The sequence below is a fragment of the Dryobates pubescens genome, chromosome 29 (genome assembly GCF_014839835.1).
Source record: "Dryobates pubescens isolate bDryPub1 chromosome 29, bDryPub1.pri, whole genome shotgun sequence".
NCBI classification, from domain to species: Eukaryota; Metazoa; Chordata; class Aves; order Piciformes; family Picidae; genus Dryobates; species Dryobates pubescens.
Genome location: NC_071640.1, coordinates 5,492,193 through 5,518,568, shown reverse-complemented (window position 1 = coordinate 5,518,568; position 26,376 = coordinate 5,492,193). Strand labels below are relative to the sequence as shown.

Below are 26,376 nucleotides of genomic sequence, written 5' to 3'. Positions count from 1 at the left end.
AGCAAACTTGAAAAAAAATTCTCAGTGTGCTAAATACTGCTTTTTTCTTTCAGACAAAATCCAGAAACTACCTTTGAAGTGTACGCAGAGGTAGCCTATTCGGGAATCAGTTGCGTTGGGAAAGGTACTGTTTGCACTGAAATTCTTCTTATTTATTGGTTAATGTGTTCTTAAGAGCCATATATTGGGAGATAATGAAGTGTATTTAATATTATGCTCTTCTAGCTTTTAAAGATACCTTAAACATTGCTTCTGTGTAACCTTTAACAGTTGGGACTAATAATGAGAGACTCTGGCCTTCATCTCCAATTGATCAATTTTCTCATTTCTTTGTTTTGCCTTTTTTGTCTTTTAAAATAGAAATTGTTACTTTATTAGTTTAGAAAGGTAAATGCATTTTCAGATTTGTATTTACTGTTTATATAATTAGTGGGTAGTGTTAAACTAGAAAGTACTCTAAAACTTACCATGTAGAATTTATTTTTACTTCCTCTTTTTACTTGTCTGAAAAAGTATTTTTACCTGCTCCCAGAATTCTTCCTTTGAGCATGGGATTTTTATCTAGAAATAAGGAAGGAATGAAACTTATGATTTAGTTTAGTGGCTTTACCAAACATTGTTCTTGAACCATAATTATAGAAGTATTTTTCTGTAATGTTATTTTGGACAAATATTCCTATGTTTATGCTAGAGAAGTCCCATAAATATTGAAACCAACATGTAAGTATTTGTGAATTTTTGATTGCAGTTTTTCAAATAATCAGGAAAAGCAGAGGCTGAAATTCATAACCCCAGAATGTATTTCAAGATGTTCCATGAACTCAGTCTCTAGACTGTTATGAAAAGGAGGGACATCAAAATTAAATAATCATCCTATAGTGAAGTAGTATTTCTTTTATGAAATAATCCTGTGTATTTTCAATATGGTATAATGAACCAACAGAAAGGGGTTATATATCTTATTGGCTGGAAAGCCTTATACCTCCTTTTACATCTGGGTGTGGGTTTTTTTGTTTGGTTGGGTTTTTTGTGGGTGTGGGGTTTTTTTTTGTTGGGAGAAGGTTTGTTACAATCAGCAAAAGTCAAATAGCTGCAACTCTTTCCTTTGCTGCCAAAGCCTCCATAGGAGTTGTAGTTGGAATACCGTTTTGGCTTGTCCTACTCCTATATGCCATCATGACTATTTGATGAAACTGCAGGAGCCCTTTTAATAACTAGTCTTTGTTTCTGCACATCTGACCTGGATTCTACTGCCAGAAAATCTGAACAAATTTGACCATAAACATTACATTGTACAGTACTAGTGTCTGGGTATAATCTTCTCTTTGAAGTTTGTTTGCATCCCCCTGAAGGGATTAATTCCCTGCTGTGGGAAGGTGGGTTAAAAAGCACGGAAACTACTTTACAGGTTTTTAATTGGAGAATTTAGTATGCATTTTGTTCTATAAACCAACTGATTCTGTGGGAGTTTCATTTAGTTGTGTTTTTGGGTTTGTTATATGCACTTATAGGTGCAAAATCCTCAGAAATAGTTTTTAGTGAGTAAAAATTGTTCTAATAATAGTTTTGCAACTCATATATTCCAAAGTTATTCTTCTTTAAGTATCTTTAAAAAGTTTTTTTTCCCCTTTTTTTTTTTTTTTTTTTAATATTTAAGAGGTGCTTTTCATTCTCAGAAGTTGTTGATATGCATATCCCCAAATACTTTGTCCTGCTCTAAATGAGAGTTCTTCTTTGGTTCTTTAACAGCCATCCTGTATCTCAGGCAGATCACCAGTCTAGAAATATAGACCTAGAGACCTCCACATAGTCTTTCCTACTCCTCTACTATGCCAGAAGATTGGGAATATTTTCTGCAGTTATGGAATGTGTTGCAAGACATGCAGCAGTTATTGTTAAAAATGTGTGTTTAAAAGGTGTATAAGGAGCAAATTATCAGGCATTTAAAAGAACCTATTTATTTCCATGTAATGGATTGCAAAATTAACTAAGACAAAGGTTTTTGAAGCTGTCTAGTATAATAGCACTCTTGATCACTTACAATGCTCTTAATTCTGTATTGGTCTTCTGAAATAGTCTTGGGGCAAATGAATTGCCTCAAAGCTGTATCAATCCTAGTGTGGGAGGTTTTGTGGCTTGTGTCATGGTAAAATATGTCTGTTTTGGTTTATGCAAAAGTTTGTGTAGCTGTTGTGGTTTAAAAACAGCTGGCAACCAAGCTCCACCCAACCACTTGCTCCCTTTCTCCCACAGTGGGATGAAGAAGAATGGGAAAAATGAAAGTGAAAAAGCAGTAAAGGATGTTTTTATATGACTGTTAAATATCAACTAAAATCAAATATCAACTAAATGGCAACTAAAAGTTTTAATGTATTTCCTAGTTCACTTGTGTCTTGCTGAAAGGGGAGAATACTGACTTGTGTTATTTCTTTCTGACAGTCAGCTAGCGATTCAAGTAGTTTTCTTGCTCATGTAGTTGCTAGGAATTGCAATTAATGCATTTAATGTTTATTTTGTTAATAACTTTTGAAATGAATGAAAGCAGCAAGGCAGCAGAAGGCAGCAACATTGACTATCATACAGAATTACAGAAATGTTTAGTTCGGAAAAGAACAAGTGTAAACCAAACACTGCCAAATCTGCCTCCACCCCATGTCCCTCAACACCACATCTATACATCTTTTAAATCCCTGGGCAGCCTCCTCTAATGCTTGATGTAGAAGGCTTCCTCTTAGTAATCAATACAGCTGACTTCAGAAGAATGAAATCTGTTCTGGGCTCTAGAAATACAGCAATAAACTGGAACAATTTCAATGGAGGACTACTGGGATGATGGTGAGCAAGCTGGAGTACTTGCACTGTGGGGAGAGGTGAAGATTTTGGGGAACTGGAATAGATTTTCATACCTATGAGGAGCTCATCAAGATGAGATTTCCAGGCTCTTCTGTGGTGCATGGCAGGAGGATAGACTGAAGCAAGAGATGTTCTATCTGAATATGGGAATGTGTTCACTGTGAGGATGGTTGTGTATTGGACCAGGTCACTCGGAGAGGTGCAATCGCTGTCCTTGGAGGTTTTTAAGACCCATCTGGATGACAGCCTGAACAACCTGGTTTGACCTCACACTTGTCCTGTCTTTGAGCAGGAGATTGGACCAGACACTGCCTGAGGTCCCTGCCATCCTGAACTAATCTATGATTCTAAGATTTGATTTGTAGAAGCGTAAGCTTCATGAATGTCTTAAGACGCCAAGCTGTGTGATCCAGCTGACATGCTGGAAGGAAGGGAAGCCATCCAGAAGGGCTCGGACAGGCCTGAGAGGTGGGTCCGAGTCAGACTCATGAAATTCAGTAAGACCAAGTGCAAGGTCCTGCACCTGGGTCAGGGCAATTGCAAGCACAGGCATAGGCTGTGTGAGGAGTGGCTCAAGAGCAGTCTTGAGGAGAAGGACATGGGGGTGTCAGTTGATAAAAAAATCAGCATGAACTGGCAATGATTGCTGGTAGCCCAGAAGGCAGCTGTGTGCTGGGCTGCTCCAAAAGAAGTGTGATGAGCCATGTGAGGAAGGTGATTTTGCCCCTATACTCTGCTCTTGTGAGACCCTACCTGGAGTATTGTATCCAGTTCTGGTGCCCTCAGCATAAGAGGAACATGGAACTACTGGAGTGGGCCCAGAGGAAGGCCATGGAGGTAAGGGGGGCTGAAGCACCTCCCCTGTGGGCACAGGCTGTGAGAGAGTTTGGGCTGTTCAGCCTGCCTCTGGGGAGACCTTATAGTGACGTTCCAGTACCTGAAGAGGGCCTACAAGAAAGCCAGGAAGGGACTTTTTACCAGGGGCTGTAGCGATAGGATGAGAGGTAATGGCTTTAAGTTTGCAGAGGGGAGATTTACACTGGGTATTAGGAAATAAATGTTTATAGTGAGGATGGTGAGACACTGCAACAGGTTGCCCAGGGAGGTCATGGATGCCCCCTGTTCAAGGCCAGGTTGGATGAGGCTTTGAGCAACCTGGTTTACTGGAAGGAGTCCCTGCCCATGCCAGAGGAGTTGGAACTAGATGATCTTTAAGGTACCCTCCAAACTGTTTCATACTGTTCATGAGATATGAAGACAAAACTTTGAAACCAAAGAAGCTGAAAAGTAGAACTCTGCCAAATCACAATGAAACACATGAACCAAGAAAGGAAATGATCCCTGGATCAGCTGTGCCATGGTCTTTGTCCTTTCCCTTTTAGATTGCTTAGAACTAATGATCATCTGTGTTCAGTGTTGGTGAATTGTGTATTTCTGGTATTCAGTTTTATCTAAAAGCTGTCTTTGTGTTTTTGTTATATTCATAGGTCTTATTTGGAGACTTAGTTTAAGCACTTCTAGACAGTTCTATGCTGTGGACGTATTGTATGCTTCAAATAGAGTAAAGTGCACTGGAACTGAGTTGTTTGGTTGGTGTGTTTTTTTTTTTTGTTTAAGCCTTAGCTAAAAGATAGCTTTGTTATATTGAGATGCAGAAGTGGAAAGAATCTACCAGCAATTTTAGTTTAAATACCTATCTAAATAAAATGATATCATGCTAACTACTTACAAAATCTTTCTTTTAACTTTCAAAGCACTTCATAATCTTAAAACTGCTGCAGATCATCAGAAATATGATGTAACAAATTTAAGGATCTCTCTGGACCTCAGCCAAAGATCCTCTTGTTAGATGGGGTTATGAAGGGAATTATACTCTGTCAAACTGTTCATGCAGAAAAAGAGAATTTGTTAGTCTAAAGTAACCGATCAAAATAGTCTCTAAAGTGTGAACATTTGAAAGTAAATGCTCACAGGAGTAAGACACCCCCCTAAACCCCTGTCTGGGAGGATGTAGCATGCTTTTGTGTGGGGTTTTTGTGTTCTCGCCAAAGCAGACATTATAAAAGTATGTCAAATCTGTAGCTTTACCATGTAGTGTGCCAAAAGGCCTTTCTCTCCAAGGACCTCATCTTTCATCTTTTTGTGAGTATAGCATAAATTCTTGCTGTGTGTTCAAGGAAAAAATGGTTTAGTACAGCTAAAGGATTTCTTTTCTTTTTCTTTTCTTTTTTTTTTTTTAAAAAAAAAAACCTATGCTAAGTTGGAAGCTTAAATGTGATAGCATGGACAAAGTGTAAGTGTTAGAGTTTAACAAATGTTCACTGGATTAGTAAAGGAAATGTAGTTTGTACTACTTTTATGACAGAATTTAAAAGGTCTTGCTTTAAGACTCGCCATGTGCTGCTTTCTTTTCTCGAAAACATACCACTAAGTTGAAAAGGGAGATGAATCTTAGAAGGAAACTATTAACTCTGAGGTAGTTTATCATTGTTTGAGAGAAAGGATGAAATTTGCATTTGAATTGGCTCTGAGAGTAGCATGTACTACTAATCTTGTTCCTACTAGAGGCTTGTGAGTAGTTTAAGTACTTCCTTCTTTACTTTTCATGTTCTAGCCTTGTGTTGTAATAGCTCTTTCCCTCCCTCTCCCCCCCCTTCCCAGTAGATCACAAACGTTATAACTTAAACTAATCTAAGCCCTTAACTCTACTGGGAGAAGTCATGATGTGCTTGGGTCCTGAAATTATTCTACAGTTGTCACTATGGTTTCCGTGTTAAAAATTTCACAGGTAGAGAGAACTAGCAGGTTTCTGTCTCTGCAAAATAGACATACTGCTACTCCTTCTCATTATCATTTTGTCACATGTTGTAGTTCTATGTAGTAGAATGGTATCTCCCATATAGATGAAGTCTTTTCTTGAACATAAGCAGTTACTGGAACAGGATTAATTTAAGATGTAGTCATTCAGAAGTTTATAAACCTTCCCCATGCACCTCTTGGCAACTGTTTGTTTGTTTGTTTTGTTGTTGTTTTAAGGTGAAGACATTTTGTTGGTTGAAGTCTGCTAGTTTTGTTCTGAGGAACAGATAACATGCTGAAGACTTAGGAATAACGAAGTGCAAAATTCAGGTGTCTCTCCATTAAATAGTGGCTTTCAGTGGAACATGTGCAGTGATTCAGGTATCACAAGTTATCCTATACTGTCTTCACGGTATTATGGTGCTACATCCAAGTTCCTAAAGCAGGATTGCAAGAGTAATCAAATCTAAGTAGCTGGATAGTATTTGTGACTTGGAATGCTCCGAAGTTGCTGCTTTGTTTCTTTGTTTCCATTTGATCCCTTTTCTTCTAAGTCCAAACAAGCTGAAAGATTTTCACAAAGCTCTTACTGGGACTGCAGTGTCCAGATGAGATATGAAGCACTGTTTTGGTTGAAGGCAGTTTACAATTTGGCTTTTACAGTAAAAATGAAATACATAACTCAAAGGGAAGATCACTTTATGAAAAAATACTGAATCTGTTATACTGCAGTTCATCATGAATTTTGTCTAACACATTTTTTAATGTGTTCTTAGCTGGTGATGCTGCATTTAATAACCCCCCAAATGTTAATATCAAGTATAATTAAATATTCTTCCATTTCTGTAAGTTATTTTGTGTATCCATTTGTCCTTTTTGTTTCATGCTTTAACTATTTCTGTCTACAGCCTTTCCTATTTCAGAAGTAATTACTAGTCTCTGCTATATTGCTACTTCTGGCACTATTTAACTAGACAGAAAAATTCAGCACAGAAAGTCTAACTCACAAGACTTTAAAACTCTTTTGTTGATTTATATTTTTTTAAAGGAGCTTGACATCTTCATCAAGTTCACAGTGGGCCTGCTTTGTTTGCTTTCTCTTGAATGCTTGATAAGATTTTTCTTCTATTGTTTTGTGCAGCAAGGACAGAACTTGCCATGGCTGAGGTGTTTTTTTTTTTCCTTTTTTTTTAAAATCCACAATATGGTCATTGTCTGCTGCTGAATAATTGTGACTGCTTTTTGTACAACCAGAACTAAGGCTTTGGCTGTGAACAGATTCCTTCTTAGCGTGAAAAGAGACTAATCCATGTAAATACAGCTCCAAAATAAAGCTTTACAGAAAAAGGGAAAGGCTGCTAAGCAGGAGGGCAGAGGTCAGCAATTTAACCTTTAACCTAACAAATAAGAAGCATGAAAGTTCCCGAATTGGTTTACAAAGGCAAGCTCCTGTGATCTGTCAGTTTTTCTTTTCATGATAGAGTTGGGTGAGAAAACTGACTGACAGCTAGTGCCTTTTTAACTGCAGGTTGAAATTAACTGCTAAACTGAAACTTTTTTAGGGAAGTTTTTTCCAGTCATTTCAACAACTTATTTTCATTCACTAGCTGTACTTACAGTTTTCCTTGAATTTATAGAGAAGTTTGAGTGGTTGATCTTTTTAAAGAGTTCTTGAGATACCCAATTTAGATATCAAACACTACTGAAACATGGAATATTTCAGCATTTGAAGCATTTAAGAATTTAATGAAGCACTTGTAATTAAATCTCCGTTAATGTGCTCCTTTAAGAGTAGGGCTCTTATTCCAGTAACTGCAAAGAGATTCTGCTTTGAGTAGAGTCAAAAATTGTTATAGGCTGTGTGAATGACTTTATTTAAAGGGAACAATTTTAACCTTAGTTCCTTCTTGGTCACAGAAATTTCCAAGGTAGTTTGTTTTTGTTTGTCCTTATTTAATCACAACAGGTAATCTCATTAATGAGTGTTAATTTTTGCTTAAAGCTTAATGCATCTGCAATCAGCGGTGAGTCTAGATACAGACATTTCTGTAAAGAACTTTTAATTAGTGTCATTCAGATGAAAAAGAAACAAAGTAGTAATGACTTTAAAGTAGACTCCCTGTAGATTAAGAATAGCAATTTTGAGGAGTTTTGCCTAATGTTGTAAGCACTGTCCCAGGAATGACTGACATTGAGTCCATCCACCATTGTACTGATGCTTCCAATGGGTGGTTCCAATAGCAATACTGGAGTTTAAAAGTGGTACCTGTTTAGTCTGTCGATGTGTAGGTCAGTAATTGTACCCGCAGCACTGTTTTAACATGCGAGCAAAGCAAACTCGGTAGAGCAAAAGATAAACTAGATCTGTTTTTATTACTTATTTTCTTATAGGTACTTTCTTACAAGAAGGGAATGTAAACTCTTAATTCGGAAAGAGGTCTGTCATCAGACTGCCTCAGGCAGTATTGGTTTGCTTCTCTTTGGTGTGAGGTATTTTTTTTGGTCATGAACAAAAAGAGACATAGTCAGGTTTTCTTGTGTTTTTTTGTTGGTTTTGTTGTGGTTTTGTGTTTGGTTTGGTTGTTTGTTTTTTTTTTTAAGATTTAAACAGAGGTAGAAAGAAAGATGATTTGAGATTAAAATATTATCAAATAAAAATGAGTTCAAGACTGTTGTTTTACTTCACCAATAGTTGTGAAAAAAAACAAACCAAATCCCACCTCCCACGTTTTGTGCTACCAGAGGCAAGGCTGACCCCTCAGTACTCTCCTTGAAATGCTGTAGAGTGCAGGTTCATAGTGAAGGGGCAGTGCGTGGTGTGCTTCCCTTTGCAGTGCTTGTGAATACCAGTGGTAAGACATGTTTTAATCAAAGACCTGCATTGTGTTCTGATAATAGCCAAACACACTTGTTATCTTTGAACAAGGTGTGTCACCTGCTCTCCACTGGATGCTATAATGGGAGAGGGGAGAAAGAATGCAAAGAGATTGCTGCTGAATCCTGACTGATGAGTAAGGAGGTTTTTGGCTCTCCTAGACCTTCCTGGTTTTGGTAAACCATTTGTCAACTCTCCAAATGCTGAAAGATTACTGACTCCTGGGAAGATGATTTTTGTGTCATTTGTTTGTTGTTTTGTTTTTGGTTTGGTTTTTTTTTTGGGAAACAGGGTTCAGTTATTTTAGCCAAAAGTATTTCCACACTTAAAATTTGTGCTAAGTTTTCAACTGGAGGTAAAGTTAAACCCTAACACTTATAACTCCCACTTCATTTTAGTGAAATAACCCAATCCCATCTTTAGTTCCTTTGAAGAGTCATTTACTTTGTAACCTCATAGTTATGGATAGGACTAGTAGTAACATTATCTTTTTGTTTTGTTCTAATTGAATCTTGCATGATTTTGTCTCTTAAATGAAGAGTAATTATTTTCTTTTGTCTAGCTGACCTGTAGCATACTTTTGAGTTCCTTGAGATCTGTTCCAAAGATTCTAAAACCAGATCATTGCTCTGTGGAAAAGCACCTATAAAAAATAATTAATCCAGACTCAAATCAGATGCTAAAAATGTGAAGACAAAATTGCTGATTAAATACTGCAGTATAGGTGGACAGTAGAATCAGACTTTTCCTATTTGTAAGCTTCATATTTGACTTAATGTTATTTAAATCATGTGCTGTGTCTTTTTGTGAATGTGACTCCAGGACAGTAGAAGCAAGCAGGGGGAGATGCCAAAATATAGGAAACAGCTCAGTCAGAACTGAAATGATCTTATGCTGTTTCTTCAATAGTTGGCTGGGGAGATAGCAGAACAGAAGTAGCCTGTGATAAAGGGCGGGATTAAGTTGTAGTAAATATGGATTTTATCAAACATCTTAAAAAGACTAGTAGAGAATTATTTACCCTATTCAAAGCTATAACCTAGGTCCACAAATGCAGTAGATGTTTACTTAGCATTACCACAGGCTAATATATTGATCTCATCCTATTTTACTAAGAGGTAAAATTTGTACGTGGAAAAATGTTGTAGATGTGTTTATTTTGCTTCATTGTGATTTAAGTCCTTCTACACTAAAGGTAATGTTACATTTATCCTGTATATTTGCTCCTTTTACTTAATGGCTTAAATCCTTTGTGTTTGTGGTGATCTGTCATCTTTTCCTACACAGTAGTGTTAAAAATTGTTTTAATAAAATTTACTTGTAAATTATTCACTAAAACTACATAGCACTGCAGTATACTGTAGATTCTGTCAGTACTATGTAATTAAATATCTCTTAAAGATACTGTCTACTGGAAAGAATTGGGATGTTAAACCAGAAGTATATAGCTTGGTATGTGCCTTGACAGTATTCATAAACAAAAATAGCTGTAATGAGTAAATAGAATTATTTAACTTGTTCAATATCTTTATTGATGATCTGGATGAGGGGATTGAGTCCATCATCTGTAAATTTGCAGATGACATCAAGATGGGAGCAGGTGTTGATCTATTAGAGAGTGGGAGGGCTCTGCAGAGGGACCTTGACAGGCTGGACAGATGGGCAGTCCAATGGCATGAGATTTAACACGTCGAAGTGCCAGGTTCTACAGATTGACCGCAACAACCCCATGCAGCGCTACAGACTGGGGTCAGAGTGGCTGGAGAGCAGCCAGGCAGAGAGGGACCTGGGGATACTGGTTGATATTAGGCTGAACATGAGCCAGCAGTGTGTCCAGGTGGCCAAGAAGGCCAATGGCATCGTGGCCAGTATCAGGAATAGTACGGCCAGCAGGAGCAGGGAAGTTATTCTGCCCTATACTCAGCACTGGTTAGGCCACACCTTGAGTGCTGTGTCCAGTTTTGGGCCCTTCAGATTAAGAAAGATGTTGAGTTGCTTGAATATGCCCATGGAAGGGTGACAAAGCTGGTGAGGGGTTTGGAGCAGAAGCCCTATGAGGAACAGCTGAGGGAGCTGGGGTTGTTTAGCTTGGAGGAGGCTCAGAGGAGACCTTATTGCTGTCTACAATTACCTGAAGGGAGGTTGTAGCTGGGTGGGAATTGGTCTCTCCTCCCAGGCAACCTGTGACAGAACAAGAGGACACAGTCTTAAGCTGCACCAGGGGAGGTTCAGGCTCAATATTAGGAAGAAATTCTTCACAGAAAGAGAGATTGGCCACTGGAATGGGCTGCCCAGGGAGGTGGTGGAGTCACCATCACTGGAATTGTTTAAAATAAGACTGGATGAGGCACTTGGTGCCATGGTTTAGTTGATTAGATGGTATTGGGTGATAGGTTGGACTTGATCTCAAAGGTCTTTTCCAACCTGGTTAATTCTGTATATTTTATTCTTTAATGAAGTGTGGGGGTAAAAAGTAGCGGAATCTCACAATTTGCCACCTCTCTTGCATGGGAATTGCAAAAAGCATCCCTTGTTGCACTTAAAATACCAAGTATGGTATTCAATAATGCAGTAATTACAGTGTTTTTCATTTTGATGTATTTCTTGATTGTTTTGCTTTACCCTGGATATGGGATTAGGTCCTTCACCTAGTCATCTTGAAGCACTTCTGAAAATTTAGGCTAAATCCTTAGAATACAGTGGGTGTCAATCACATGGACAATTAAAATTGAGTATTGACATGTTTTTAAAATAGTCATACATTTCAATTTTGTTTATCTCAAAGTTTTAAAAGCCTAATGACCTCATTGCAGCTTGACTATAATTACCATGTTTAAACTTCTATGCATTTTTTAGTTTAAACAGCCTTTGTGTTTCTTTTTTTTTTAAACCAAAAGAAAATTAATGAGAAGAGACAAAGAGACATCAAAGAGGTTTTCCCTCTGATTGCAGTGTTAGAAGTTTTGCCTGAAAATAGGTTACATTTCTTCTGTTTTCAGCTGAATCCTCATTAACTTTACATTTTAATGATGTCCAGAGCAAATTATACAATTACGCTAGATGCCTTAAAGGGAAGCTTAAAGGACACCTTTTTAATGTTTGTTTCTTTATTGGTGGCAGTATTTTCACCAGTATTATAAACAGTGTTAGAATGCTAAAAGTAATCCCCAAAATATGAGAAATATCTTCCATTTTTGCTATATATGTAGTATAAGTATTTTTAGTTAAGATTTAACATAGATGGAACATATTAGGGGGTATCTTCATCTTTGTAGAAGAAAATGTAGAGAGTTTACAAATTACTTCTGCATCCTACCAGTCCTGTTTATAGTGATAAAATAAAATGGAGACAGGTGATGTAACAAGGCTTCTGAATTGTTTTACTTTCTTGGACCCATCAGTCAAGAAGATGATTGAAATGTTAGTAAAGGGATAATTTGCATTTTACGACGATGACATAAAATATTATTGGGGGAACACTGTTAGCAGCAATTCTATGTTATAATGTACCTTTCCTACTAAAAATTAAGGTTTGGTGCCTGTGAATAGAACCCTTGATTTTTCTTGCACTACACTCTAATTGATAAACTAAACTTTGGAAGGTGGGATTATGGCAATGGGATGGGAAGATGTAGGAATATCCCAAAGTTCAGCTATGAGGTAGGACTCAAAACTCTAGTTGTCGTGTTGAAATACAATCACTTAGAATCTTAATGGTTAGTAGTTCATGACAACTCTGCCATAATAGAAGTGAGTTTTAAATAATCTCTGATTATTCCTATAGATGTGGCTCTTACTTGGCCTCGTATGTTCCAGACTCTTAGGTCCTGAATGCCTGGCTGTTCACTTTAGTGTTATCCCAAGTGTGATGGTGGTGTTCTTTGGTAGATCTATGTTCTGTACTTGAGTGGAACATCTGCTTCAAGATGTTCTTGAGAGCTCAGATTTGAAATCTTGCTTCTCAAAATAATCCTTTCTGTCCTGAGAATTCCACCTAAAGGGTGCTACAATTGTATGATCTGCTTTTCCATTGAAATTTGCATAGTGTTTTAGTGTCTTGGCATATGTACACATAGCTCTTGGCTAAGTGAAATGTTCCCTTTTATTTTGAACTCAAATAAATACATTTTTTGCTAAATAGTGCCTGGTTGACTTCTTCGTCCTTCATTTAGTCTACTGTGTCCTGATGGAAGTATTTGGTATACCCATTGTTAATAAATAATTGAATAATGCAAGAGGCATTAAACAAAAGGAAAACTGAACTTAACCTTTCTATTTCAGCATCATTCTTGCATATTCTTTTTATATATATATTAATGCATTTTCTGTGGAAACCATTCAAAGATCTACATAGTTATGATTGCCCCAGAATTATGGCAGATCCAAACTGTGCATCTGCTTTGGTGTGCCTTAGATGATCTCTTGTTAGAAAATGGGCTTAAGTCTTTGAGATGTTTGGCACCCTGTAAGGTTGAAAACGTCTATTTAAAGTCCTGGTTTAAGTTCCCAGTTTAGCTTAAATCTTTTAGCTTTGATGCCTTCTAATGTAGTTTTGGTTTGAAGATTTTTTTCACTAAAGAAGAAAAAAGTCAAATGCAATTTTCTACCTCTTTCTTACCTTTATTTTGTAATTACTGAAGAATTCACAGTAACTTAATCTTTAGTTGAGATACATAATCAAAATCCTGGTTAATAAGCTCTAGCTGACAGAAAGATGTGCACATTATTTCCTTGGCATGCAGGATTTTCTATAGCATCGTATTAGCACTGAAAACCTGAAGTGTTCTTCCTGGTAACTTATTCTGCAAGTATTCTCCGCTTGGCTATTTCCAGCCAGTTATGTGTTAATGATAGTGCAAGGTTGAAACATTCCAATCATTCATATGCCTGTCCTCCCTTTCTCATATGTGTTTCCGTGCTCGGTGTTTTTGCCTTATTTCTTTTGCTTTGTTGTGGTCAATTCAGTCAGTATAATAGCAAAGACATTGCCTTTTTTTTCTTTCCTTCTCTTTAATAAGGAGTTATGTTTGAGATATACTATAACAGAGATAAGAGCTATTTATGTCCTAAACTATTGATTTTTAATTAATGTTGCCTGGGCTCGTACACGTTGGCAGAATTGCTAACAGCTTGTGGTATTTTTTAATTCACATCTTTTTTGGTATTTTGACAGTGTCATTCATATCTCATGAAAAAGTACCTCGTCAGGTTAAATGTGTTAGAACACCGAGCAAAAGGAAAAAAAAGAGGAGAGAATGGAACATAGGGCTGCCTAGAAACCTTGATCCATTGCCAAAGTATTTAAACAATTTAGTGTTTTGGTTTTCTAGCTCCAAGCTGCTTCTCAAATCCCTTGCTAATTAATCCAGTTAATTCTTTGTAGACTAACTGTATGCAGGGCTTTTTCTTGTGCTTCTATCGCTGAGAACCCTGTTTTGTTTGAAGCAAACCTAAGCTCTGTTATAAAGGTTGTAGTAATAAAGTGAGTACTTGCAGATGTAAATACACTGTTTTGAGCCTTTTTAAAAGGAGTTGTGTTTGTGTGTGTAACTTCTAATTTAATCTTTGGTGGTAAAAAAATTTAACATATATGCTCTTATAAGTAAATTACTGTAAGTGCTGTTTGTTTCTGTACTCCAAACCGGGTGACTTGATGTAGAGCAAATACGAGTTTAACAGGAAGGAGAGTTTTAGAAATGACCTCTGGATACTTTGTAGTCCTCCTGGTTAGATTACAAAGTGGTGTGATTTCAGAACTGGAAAAAACAGCTAGGGAGCAGAATTAGAAATCCAGTTAGATGTGGCACGGGATAAAGAGAGAAGAATATGCACTCCTCAAGGGTGTGCTTCTCTGTGATAAAAGCTGCTGCAGCTCTTGAGCTTACTTCTAATTTTACAGTTTTTGGGTTTTTTTTTGAAAACTGCTTCTCATCATGATGCTTATCAGTGCTAAGCATGTGATTGTGTGCAATAATGCAAGTGAAGCTCAAGCTCTCACTGATGTTTCTATGGAGCACTATGGGAAGAATGTCTCTCTGAATGTTCTACTCCTTCAACTTTCTTTTTTTTTCCCAGAAGTTGCTTCTGCGGACTTATTGTCTATAGGACACAGGTTTCTCTCCTGTCTGTGCTGTATTAGGTGTTCTTGCAAATCAGTGATGATGTGCAGATATTGGAGAATGTATCTGTGCTGCCAGTGGGCCTTGTTTCTTTGGTCATCCTCAAAGGCCTTGCATGTCAGCACAATAACGGTTGATGGTGATCTGCACTTTGGCACCTTGTGGATCAACCTGTGGAGAACAACTGTGCAAGTGGGTTCAAGCTGCATTTTTTCATTACCTCTGGGGTTGGTAGTGAAGGGAAAAAAATTCTGCAAATCTGCTGCTAAGGGTGGACAGATTGGAAAGAATTGGCAGAGCTCTAGAAAAAGTCTCTAAGTGTAGTTGGGAGTTTGTTGTGTAATAAAACTGGGCAAGGAAAAGAAAGGGGATGGGTTCCAGGACTGGCTATTTAATTAGTATAACATGATTATCCTCGAATCATGAAGGTTGGAAAAGACCTTTTAGGTCATCAAGTTGAACTATAACCCATCTATGATGACCACTAGACTATATCCTGAAGTGCCATATGTACACATTTCTTGAACACCTCCAGGGGTGATGACTCCACCACCTCCAACACATCACCACTCTTTCAGTAAAGAAGTTTTTTCTTTCCAACCACTCTTCCCCAAGCCTGGAGTGTTGCTTGGGGTTGTGACCAAAGTGCAGGACCATGTTCTTGGTCTTGTTAATCCTCACTCTGTTGACCTCAACTCGATTTAACTTGTCCAGATCTCTCCGCAGTACCTTCCTACTCTTGAGCAGATCAATGCTCTTGTTCAGTTTAGTGTTATCTGCAATGTTGCCACTGGTGCCTTTGATCCCGTGATCCAAATCATTAATAAAGATATTAAACAGAACTGGCCCCAGTTCTGAGTCCTGGGGGACACTGCTCATGACCAGCTGCCAGCTGGAGGGAGGCTGGGAGGAGATTCACCTGCTTCCCTGAGCAGGGACCTGTTTCCACTCCCCCCATCTTCTAGTCATCTTCTATTGCCTGGTGGCAGGAGGGGAGGGGATCCTCTGCTTTGCGATGAACCCGAGCCTTCGTCTGCTGCCTTTGCTTCAGGCTGCGACTCCACCAGTCCATTTCTCTCTCACACTCCCTGATACTCCTTAACCTTTCCAGTTCTCTTCTAGCTCTCCCACCTGGCTGAGGAGTCCATTGACGTGCTCATGCCTAACACAGGCATCTTCTCTACTGTCCTCTGGTACCAGTGCCAGGCTGAGACACTCCCTTCAACTGGACACTTGGGCAGCTGCTTGTTTGTGAGGGAACTCAGTCTGGGTCCCTGCATTCCTCCTGGCAGTGGCTTTTACCCACGTGGTTGCCATGCTGGGTCATATTCTAGGCAGTGACCAGTTACAATCAACAGAGATAACCTCTGTGCTTGGCAGGGAGTGACACCTCACTGCTCTCCCTGTGGCTTCTCCTTGGGTGTGGTTGTTTCCACCTTGTTTAGCTGTGCTGCCTGGGGTGCTGGCTCCACCACACCATTTGAGCAGTCTGCCACAAGCTGCCAGCCCTTAGCAGAGGTGTGCTGCTTTCCCAGCTTTAAGAGCTCCCAAAAGAGCTCCTTTTGGCCGCAATTCCCTCTCCCAGTGTGGACTTACCTACACTGGAGCTGGTCTTGGCAAGGAGGAGGAGTAGGAACATTATGAAATGTTCCTACTCAGAACTAGACTAGACCATTGTCTGAGGAACATCTTGATTGCAGGATATGTGCTGTCATACATCTTGGAAGAATCAAATATTTTAAAATGTTCCTAGCACATTTCTGTTTTGCAGTTAAAAATCCTGTTGATGCCCTTGCCTTTTCTGCAGTAATAAAAATGTTTGAAATTTTCTTTTAGTGAGATGATAGATTTCCTGTCTAGTTGCACTATCAGCAAGCTCCTCTTCATGTAAAACAAATTATTCTTCAAGCTGATGGTCCTGCTTTCAATCTGCTGAATTTACTTTCTCAGAAACCTTTTTATTATAGCATCACACATGGCATAAAGTGAACTTGGGTAATAGTAGTTGAAAGCATTGCAGGTATGAAATAGTTCAATACTGCAAGTGTAAATATACCCACAATTCTCCTGTGGTGCTTGATGCTGTCCAGTTAATGAACTTGACTCCAAAAGACAGAAGTCATTCTGAACAGTGATTTTCTTTTTCTTTCATCTCACGGTCATTAGCTACATGAGATATTTTCTGTGTTAGAAGCTCTCAACCCCCACTAGGTTTTGAATACAGTTCAAGAAGTTCAACTTTTGCCATCAACACATCTAACTCCACAGAAACTTTTTGCAGGACGGTATATTGAATGCCTTTCCTTTTTTTTTTTAACTAACTTTGCTCTCATGTAATACTTCATTCTGTAGGCATTCACAAGTGATGCTGCAGCCTTAGCTTAGGCTCAGTGTAACCAATTGCTGATTATTTCTTTTAACTTGCTTCCAGCTTACGGACCTGTAGAAATTCTCTTGATGATTTTGATGGAATGGGCAGCACCAATGTGACTCATGAGTTGAGATGGGCATGTTACACAGTTCAAACTGAAACAAAAAGGTGAAATTGAGTAGTGAAGGGTACAAGGCTGAGTTCCGATTTGTATCAACCAAATAATTATTGCTATATTTTATGTATTATCTGGCACGTCTTAAAACTTAGGAGTGAGTTGGTGACCATTACAACTGCTGGCCAGGCAGGATGGTTTACTACCACAGATTTCTGTAGTTGCAAATGCATTAAGTATGGAGCTCTGAGCATGTGTATGCTGTAGAAACCATAATTGTACTATCTCTGTAATAATGTCTCCCCAACAATGATAGCAAGGTTGGGCTTCCTTTGCTGATAATGAAACCTATGAATCAGATTTATTGTGTGATAGATGGGATATATTTTATTCTACATTCCAAAAGTATTTGTTAGCATGTCTACTAAAGAAAGCAATGGAATTTAAGAATGGAAATACTGCTTTGCTCTGTCACAATTTAATCTTTGACAGAATCTACTGCTTTCTGTTTCAATGCCATTTGAATAATTAAAGCATCCTGAAATGAAGAGAGATGCAACAATAGAAAATTTGAAGCAAGCAACCCCCAAAATTTTTCTGAGGAGCTTGTTTTATATAAAAATCTTGTATTGCTGTGCAGGGGCATTCCCTTAAGAGATGATATTTGGGCAGATCAGTAGCACAGAGCCGTGTCATTGGGAGCTGGTGGTACTCTACTAAAAGTAACAGATGATAACTTTGAAACTGAAAACAGTTTGAGACTATCAATATTGAAAGTATGAAAGTAAGGTCAGAGTTTTAAACATTATAAAGTTACATAGCTTGAGGCTTAGAAATCAGTATTCACTGTTGCATGTTTAACAAAGGAGGTATTCTCTGTGTAGTTCAGGCAATTATACAGTTGCTGAAGAGCAGGGTTGGGTTTTTTCTTTTTAGTACATCACTTCATGAACTTATGGTTCACTTGAACACTTTTATCCAAGTGCTTTTTGAGTCACTTCAGGTTAAACCTGAAATGAAACAGTCCATATAACAGTGAGTGTGTTTCTACAGTACCTGTGTGTATTTGTGTAATATACTTGCATCTGACCTCATGATGGTTGCTGAATTTTAGAAAGAAATAAAGAAAAAGCTAGATGATTGTCATGTGTTCTGTAATGCGTGGAAAATACAGGTTATTAGCATAGGGAAATGGCCATAATATCATTACAACTATACCCCCAAAAGTGGTGAAAATAAAGCAGTTGGGGAAATGTTTATAAAACTCAAAAGCAATGAAAAGCCTGGCAGTATGTTGGAAAATATTATTTGTTTTCATTAGCAATTCCTTTAGGTTTTGTAATGTAGTTGATTGCCATGGCCACATTGTGGTTTTACATGAATTCCTTGTAATATAACATTTCTAAAAAGTAGTATGACATTAAAATGTTATCCCTGGCTTTCTTCAAAACAACAAACAGTTAAAAATTGTCTGTTTCACAGAGGAAAGTGGAAAATGTGGTGCTATGTGAAATTTCTCTTAACTGAATCAGAGTTTTTTTGAGTTAAGATTCCTATAATATGACAATAAGAGGTATTGGTTAAGTTGGCTATAAACTCTAATTTTATCAAAACTTTTATTTTTGCTGTAAAAAGCTAGCTTAGAGAAAATGTTGTAGCCTACATGTGCTTGAACCTTCAACAAAAGCAGCAATCTTGGGAAAGTAGATAGGCATACATAAGCAAGCTGGACTTCGTGTCTTGTAAATATTAAAGACTGTTTCTTGTAGAAATGTCCAAATTCCAATTGCTTTGCTCTTATCTTGTGTAACCTGAGAACTTGCATTCTGGAAAAGCAAGTTAAATTGGCAGATGTACACAATCACTGGTGGTGTCTGGTATTGTTAAGTTCTAGGTGATGCACTAACTCTGGGTTAATTTTGACTGCATGCTAGCTACATGTGATTAAGGTCTGTTTATTTTTTTTCCTTTATTGCTTCTGAGACATAAGAAAAAATTTGTCTTGTAAATCCTAGCCTGTGTGATATTGGCACTTCCAGACTGTCACGTTTAAGTCATGGCATGAAATATTAGTTAACTGCTTTTTTCATATTTTCAGGACAAGGAGGGCTTGCCAGCCGCTGTTGAAGAGGCTGTCACCAGGCAACTCTGCTGTCTCAGAATATAAATACAAAGAGGCAGGAGAGAAACAAATTCAGTATTCATGGCCTGAGCACTTGAAACATCTCTCTATTAAATTTATAGAGTGGTGAAAAGGTTACGAGAAAAAAATACACTGATCAAACACAAATAATTTAAAAAAAATTATTAACCCCCCAAAAAGCCTACTTAAAGTATCAACCTCTGCTTTTAAACTCTTTAGTGTAGTTATTACAGGCAGCCTGTGAAATGTTTCGAAACACTTCATACTTAATTTTGTAAGCCAGGCTTTGTGGATTTCTTGACTGTTGGAGTAGGATGTTACCTAATAGAATTTTTTTCAAGTTTTAGCTGCTGTATGATTTGCTGACTAAATTTCCAGAGGGGAAAAGAAAGAATTAAAAACATAATCCATTCAAAATTTGCTCCTTACAGAGCTCATGGAGTTTGTCTTAGATTTCCAGTGATAGTAAATTTCTGAGTTGGTTGTAGAACAGATGGTTATGAAGAGAAATATCTTCTTAAGTGCATAGTAAAGCAAACTCAAAAGATTCATCAGCCATGCTGTAATGTGGACTTGAGGTATCACCAAAGCAATTAACCATTGCATATAAAAGATCTGAAGATCTCAAATGAAGCCAGGAGAAACATGTAGCAAATAGGACTTGAAATAAGTACTTTTTCTGTCTTGTTTTTGATCTCTGTTATTTTAGCTTTATCTCTATCCTGTGCATCCCTTTTTTATACTTCTAGCTTTACTCATATCTGTATCATCAATTTAAAATTTAATCTGAACTGAAAGTTTTCTACTCTTCTTTGTAAAGAAATAATTCTGAATTTTCTGATAACTGAAGACATCTTATGCTTTCCAGTGTCTCCTTATTCTCACAGTTTAGAATGTTATTAGAAGATAAATTAATTTGTATTGTTGTACATTGGACTTTTTAAAACTGATTTGTTGGTATGGATGAAATAAAAGAAGTCAAGCATTTAATAGAGAATCCCCCAATTATATTTCATACATTAAACACTCTGCAACAGAACTGTTTGACAGCTGCCATTAAAAGAATTGGTAAAATTTTGATCAAACCTGGAACATTCTTTATGGGACTCCCAGAGTAAGTAAGAGCACTTGAAAATGGAACTTGTTACCTTACACAAGGATCTGACTAGTCTGGTGCATAACTTTTCCAATATCTTCTTACTGACCATTTGTCAGGTCTTGACTCTGACACATGAATTTTCTCCAATCCATTACTTCTTGATCTGGTTCTATTACAATTTAATGCTGTTGAAGGGAAGAGCTGATCTTGTTCCTCAGGAGGAGATGCCTGACTTCATGCTATAGAGGAGATTTGAAGTGAAATACAAACTGAACCAGCTCTTCATGTTTTCTGGTGATGTTTGCATTAACATTTAGATCAGAGCTAACTTCAGTGGTGTGGGCCTTTGTGCTTGGCCTTTTGTAATTATTTCTTAAAATTCTCCTTCATCTGTTTATGTAGCTTTTCACATGCTATTTTGTCCTGGTTTTAGCTCAGTTGCCAGCTGAGTCGTGGCAGTCCAGTCACAATAGAGGGGTTTTCTCCTTCCCCCTACTCCTCTCCCCTGTAGGTGGGCAAGGAGGAAAGGAGCAGGGAAAGATGAAATGCCAGTTGAGATAAGGACAATTTACTACTCTGTTGCAGGGATACCAGATTACTCAAAGGGAAGACAAAAAGCCAGGAGGAAAGGTACCAGTGTAAGTAGCAGGAAAAAAAAGTGAAAACCGCCACTGCTGTGTGCAAACCAAAATCGGAACAAAAGGAACAAACTCCAGCCTGGAAACTGGGGAAAAGACACGAAAAAACTGAAACAAGAAACTTTATGAACTGTAGAATATATTACAAGTCCCACAAACCCTGGGCAACCCCTTTCTTGTCATACAGTGAGCATGGCATAGAATATACGATCCAGCTTGCTCTGTTGCTCTGTGCTACTGAAGGGGGGGTCCCCCCCCATCCCCTGTGCGTCATCCCTTCTAGAGGGGTCAGTTAGCTTAAACCAATACATACTGAAACAAAAGAATAGGTTCATTCAAAGTTGTAACTGTGCCAGAGGGTAATGGAAATGTCATTCTTAATTGTTCTACTTGTCTATAGCAAAATGTCTGTGTGGTGCTAGATACCTTTTAAGTGGCAACCTGGAGAGTTCAACAACTTAACATGACACCAAATAACTGATCAGGAGTTGCTAAGAGGAAACTAATGTATCCTCTTCTTTCCGTAAAAGGCACTGAATGTTTTTCCTGTCTTTGTATCCAGTAGGGGAATACTGTTTCTACTTTGCATTTATTGTATTTTAGTTATTTAAGAGAAGTGTAAACAGAATTTAGCCATGACCTCTTTAGATGGAAAGTTGGTTTGGGTACTAGAAACAGTGAAAGTCCTGTATTTAGAATTTATAATGAATAAAGTTGCTGATGGACTAAGGCATGCACTGGAAAACAGATGTCAGAAACCCATCCACCTTAGGTGTACTGGCACATGAGGGCTCCTTGGAAAGCTTTTGTCAGTTCTTGTATCATTAGGGTTGTTATTTCTCCATGTCTCTTTGTTCTGGAGAGATGTGTAGAGCTTTAAGGAAAAATCAGCTAGGAACTTGCAGATTAACCTGGTTTATTTGGAAAGTATTAAAAAAAAAAAAAGATAAACTGCTGAACATTACTTAGCAAAGTTTTGCTCCTTGCTGCCCATTTTGCTCTTGATGTGTTAATATAAAAACAATCATGGTGATTTGCTTACTCTGTTCTGGTTTTCTCCTTTTCTGTGTTGCATATTTTATGTTGCCTTTGCTTTCCCCCTTCTGGACGCGTTTTACTGAACTCTGAACAATGTTTTCTGTGCGAGGTGCAAACCTTCTTCTGTTTCTAGATAACACTGTTGTGAAAAGCATTTTCATGTTGCTAGTAAGGTTTTTTGGTGCTTGCAAGTGTTCCTTTTAGAGAGAGAAACAAACTTACAAGTCTGGTTATTATGGCACTAATGTCAGTGGACTTGTTGGAACAGCAGCTGATATACCTGGGATTTGCTGATCACTCAAGGGCAATTGTACATTGCTCATGAAAACAACAGGCAGTGGTCACTGACATACGCTGAACTTTTCACAGAGATGTGGACTGTAGCCTTGAAATGGAATATTTGTTTGCAATGTGATCTGCTGGGTGAACAGTTTCATTGCATACTATTCTCATGTGGGTTTTATTTTTGACGATTGAACCCGCTGTGTGTGCTGTCTTGGGGTAACTCCAGTTGCATGTGTTGTGGCGCTGGCAAGGGTTTTATGTTTTGGGTTTTTTCAGATACAGTTTGTTTGCCATCCTTACAGCATTCTCTTCTGCATCTTGGTTGTTTCCTGATTTACACACTTTCAGAATAAGGAACATTTTACAAAGATGGAAATCTTAAAGCTTCACATCCTGAAAATTGTAGTTTTTATTCTTCATCCATTGTGGGGTTTCTTGTCTCTGTATGTAGGTTTGTTTTCTTCTCTCCTACATTTTCTTGCCCCCATTGCCCCCTTCCTCCCCCTCCCCCCGGATCTCTTCCCCCACACTGAGATCTTACCTTCATGCAAAGTGCAGCAGTTTAGGGTCAAGCAGAAGTTTGGACTATACTGAATACAGGACATCAAGGAGTTTGCAGAGGTTTGAAGGGAAGTTCACCTAACTTCTTAGTTCTGCTGCATAAGCACTACAATGTGTAGTGAGTTGAAATTAAAGTTGCTCTGAATGGAATTCTGTTTAACTTCTAAGGATTTCATCAATAAAGACCTTAATGAAGTGAATGAGCTAAATAATTTAGTTAAGGGGGGAAAGTGAAGTAATTTTCACTGCGTTCTTTCTATTTGGGAATTGTATACTGAATATAGCCAGTATGGGTTAAATTGGCTGGGTTTGTTGGTGTTTTTTTTTAAATCCAGGAGAAACAGATGCTTATGTATTTGTGTGGTTAACTCTGGCAAGTATTTGCTGATAATTTTTTGAGGAACTTCCCTGGTTTTATAATTTCCATACACTTTAACTACAGATTGGTGTGAGCTGTGCTATTTTTAGAAGTAATTAAGCATGTCTCTTTTTTTCAAGCAAAACTCTCTGTTTTATGATGTAAGAAAAGTTGAGAGTAAAAGAGCAGCATAGTTACACTAATATGCCATTGTGGCATGTTCCCATCCTGTCATCTGGAAAATTAAATCAGGTTACAGCATGGATTAACATCTAGACTTGTGAGGAGGGGAAGGTAGTGTCTTAAATGCCATGAAATTGAACAATGGGATTATACAGTTCACAGCTAATTTCAATATACTTCTGTATTTGGCTTTTTGTTGAACAAGATTTTGTAATGAGAGGCAGTAATAGGTTTTAGAACTTGGAAGCATTCACATGTTTACTAAAATTCTAACAATGATAGATGGAATGTGGTTGAGTTATTGATACAATGCTCTACATAATATGCACAGATGTGAAGTAGAATCTCTGCTTAATATCTTGGCAATGAAAACTGTATTCACCTAGTATGGAATCAATGGTATGTACTATCCAGTTGTTGATAGCCTACAAATGCATGGGAAGGAATCAAAATGCTGCTATGATAGTGCAGAAAATTCTGCTCTTCTCTCATTAAGAAATAGCATTGCCTTTTCTTACTTATTTTTGGGGAAAAAAATAAGTTCAGTTACAAAAATCTCACACCTTGTTCATATGAGAATTTATTCAGTATTTCCCTCAAAAGCAGCTCTTTAAATAATTGGAACTGCTTCAGAAGTAACTATGTGATTTGTTTCATGTCTTTTTCCTAACTGGTGCTCCCTAGAACAGGGTGTCTGTTGGGAGTGATGAGGGCTTATGGATCTCCAGGTCTTAAGCTAACCCAGATTTTATGGGCAGCAACTGCTTTTTATGGAACAAATGGGAAGGGGGCTTGGAATGATGGGTGTCATGTTGGTAAGTGAACCCGCTCTGACTTCACTAAGGTTCCTCATGAATCCTATGGCATGCCATTTGAAGCTTTTTAAACCTGACTGAAGATCAGCTGAACTGAAAGATAGAGAGGAGATATTAAGTTCCCATCAACATACAAGTTCAACCTGTAACACAACATGAGTTCCTGTTTTAGGATTTGTGAGTTGAGTTTCCAGAGCAGCTCCGTAACTCCTGTGACTTGTTTTTCTCTCTATTGTTGCCTTTCACTGTAGTTGTTGTTTTGCAATATCCCCTTTTGCGGACTCTAGATGAGCTTTAAATGCTTTGTGACTTCATAGATGGTTCATGCACTGGAAATCTTCAAGCTCTGTACTTTAACTATGTTGGTTAAGATTTTAGTCTGTTTCTTCCCTTGTTCTGATGCCAGCGAATAGATTCCACTCTCCTGAACTTGAAAAAAGTGTTTTAGGTGTATATTGTCTATGGAGTATTAAAATAGAAAAATATTTAAGCATCATTTCATTAGAGAGTGTCTTAAGTACCCAGAATAACAGAATTTACTGTGTTTTGAGTTACAAAGAGGTTTCTTATTGTCTGGAGATACAATGGAGCTGCATCTAATTCTGTTTGCATACTGTGTGCATAACAAATTACTGTTAGTGAAAGTGTTTGAAGTTTTCAAGTTATTTCAGTTTTACAGGCAGAGCTGACAGTCAGTTATGTTCATGTCATTACCAAGTATTTCACATGAGTGCTGAAGCAAATTTTACTGATACCAGTGGTGCTGATTAAAGCTGAATCCTGAATGCTTGGCTGAGCTACCCTCCTGTATTCCTCAATTTGTTCAGGATAATTTGGATATTATGTCCATTGTGATTATTGGGTACCATGTGATTGTCCTTTCAGTTAAGAGCCTGGCCATGCTGAGTAATACAAATGTTTGGGGTGTAGATGTTTATACTGCCCTCATAGTGAAGAACTTCTTCCTTACATCTAATGTACATCTACCCTCTTTCAGTTTAAAACCATTCCCCCTTGTCCTATCTCTACATGATCTGATAAAGATTCTCTTCCCATCTCTTCTGTAGGCCTCCATTAAGTACTGAGGCCCTTCTCTGGACCTGCTCAAGCAGGTCCATGTCCTTATGTTGGACACAGTACTCCAGCTGAGATCTGAGAAGAGTGGAACAGAAGGGCAGCATTCCCTCCCTTGACCTCCTGGCTGTGCCACTTTTGATGCAACCCAGGATACGTTTGGCTTCTGGCTGCATGCACACATTGATGGCTTGTGTCTAGTTTCTTATCCTTCAGTACCCCACAAGTTCTTCTCTGCAGAGCTACTTCAGCTGCTGCTCCTCCAGCTTCTCTTTGTGCTTGGAATTGCTCTGACTCCTCTGCAGAACCGTTCACTCTGCCCATTGCAGAGGGGTTAGAACTAGATGAGCTTTTAAAGTCCTCTTGAAGCCAAATCATTCTATGATGGTAAAGGACTGTTTGTGCCACTTCAGCTGTTGGTGTTTGTTTACAGGTTTGGACACCTATCTTAGCACACTTACCTGCTTAAGAGTTAAGAATTTTCAAACTAAGGCTTTAAAAGGTGGTCCCTTGCTTTGTATTTCTGCTTGGTTGTATTAATGTAGAAGGGTTGGCTTATATGCTTATGTGAAATTTGATATATTGTGTATATAATTCTGTGTAAGGGTGAAATGGTAAAACCAAACATCTGATTGTCTGGAAAAGATTACTCTTAAAAAGTTTGTTAATGTGTAGTCTTTCTGTGTTTCTAATGTATAAAGAATATACTTTAATAAAAAGTTTGCCTCTGATAACAGTTGAGTCACCAGTCAGCTGATCTACTGCTAAAGGAAACTTTGCCAGTGAGAAATCTAGGGTGGAACCACTCCGAAGTAACAGTACACGGTGCACGTGCCATAAAAACAACTCTCTTTCCTTCAAGCCTTAGCTACAGTGCAGCATAGCAGCAATTCAGCGGTAAAGGTTGTGTGTGCAATGTCACTCCCTATGGAATGATCAGCATCTGTGGATATGGTGTAGCCAGGGAGCCAAGTGTCACACAAGCAAACCCAGCTGAGAGCACTGCATAGGATACCAGTTGATTTTTCCATGTGCTACGCTTTATTCTGA

At 38.1% G+C, this 26,376-nt stretch overlaps 1 protein-coding gene across 3 annotated transcripts in view; it reads left to right on the top strand.

Annotated features, from left to right (window-relative positions):
• Positions 1–26,376, top strand: part of DENND1A (DENN domain containing 1A) — a 198,403-nt gene that overhangs the window by 6,808 nt on the left and 165,219 nt on the right. For all 3 annotated transcript variants that reach the window (XM_054174197.1, XM_054174196.1, XM_054174198.1), the window contains exon 2: positions 54–124. In XM_054174197.1, coding sequence (XP_054030172.1) covers positions 54–124 — 71 coding nt within the window. The remainder of the gene's footprint in view (positions 1–53; positions 125–26,376) is intronic.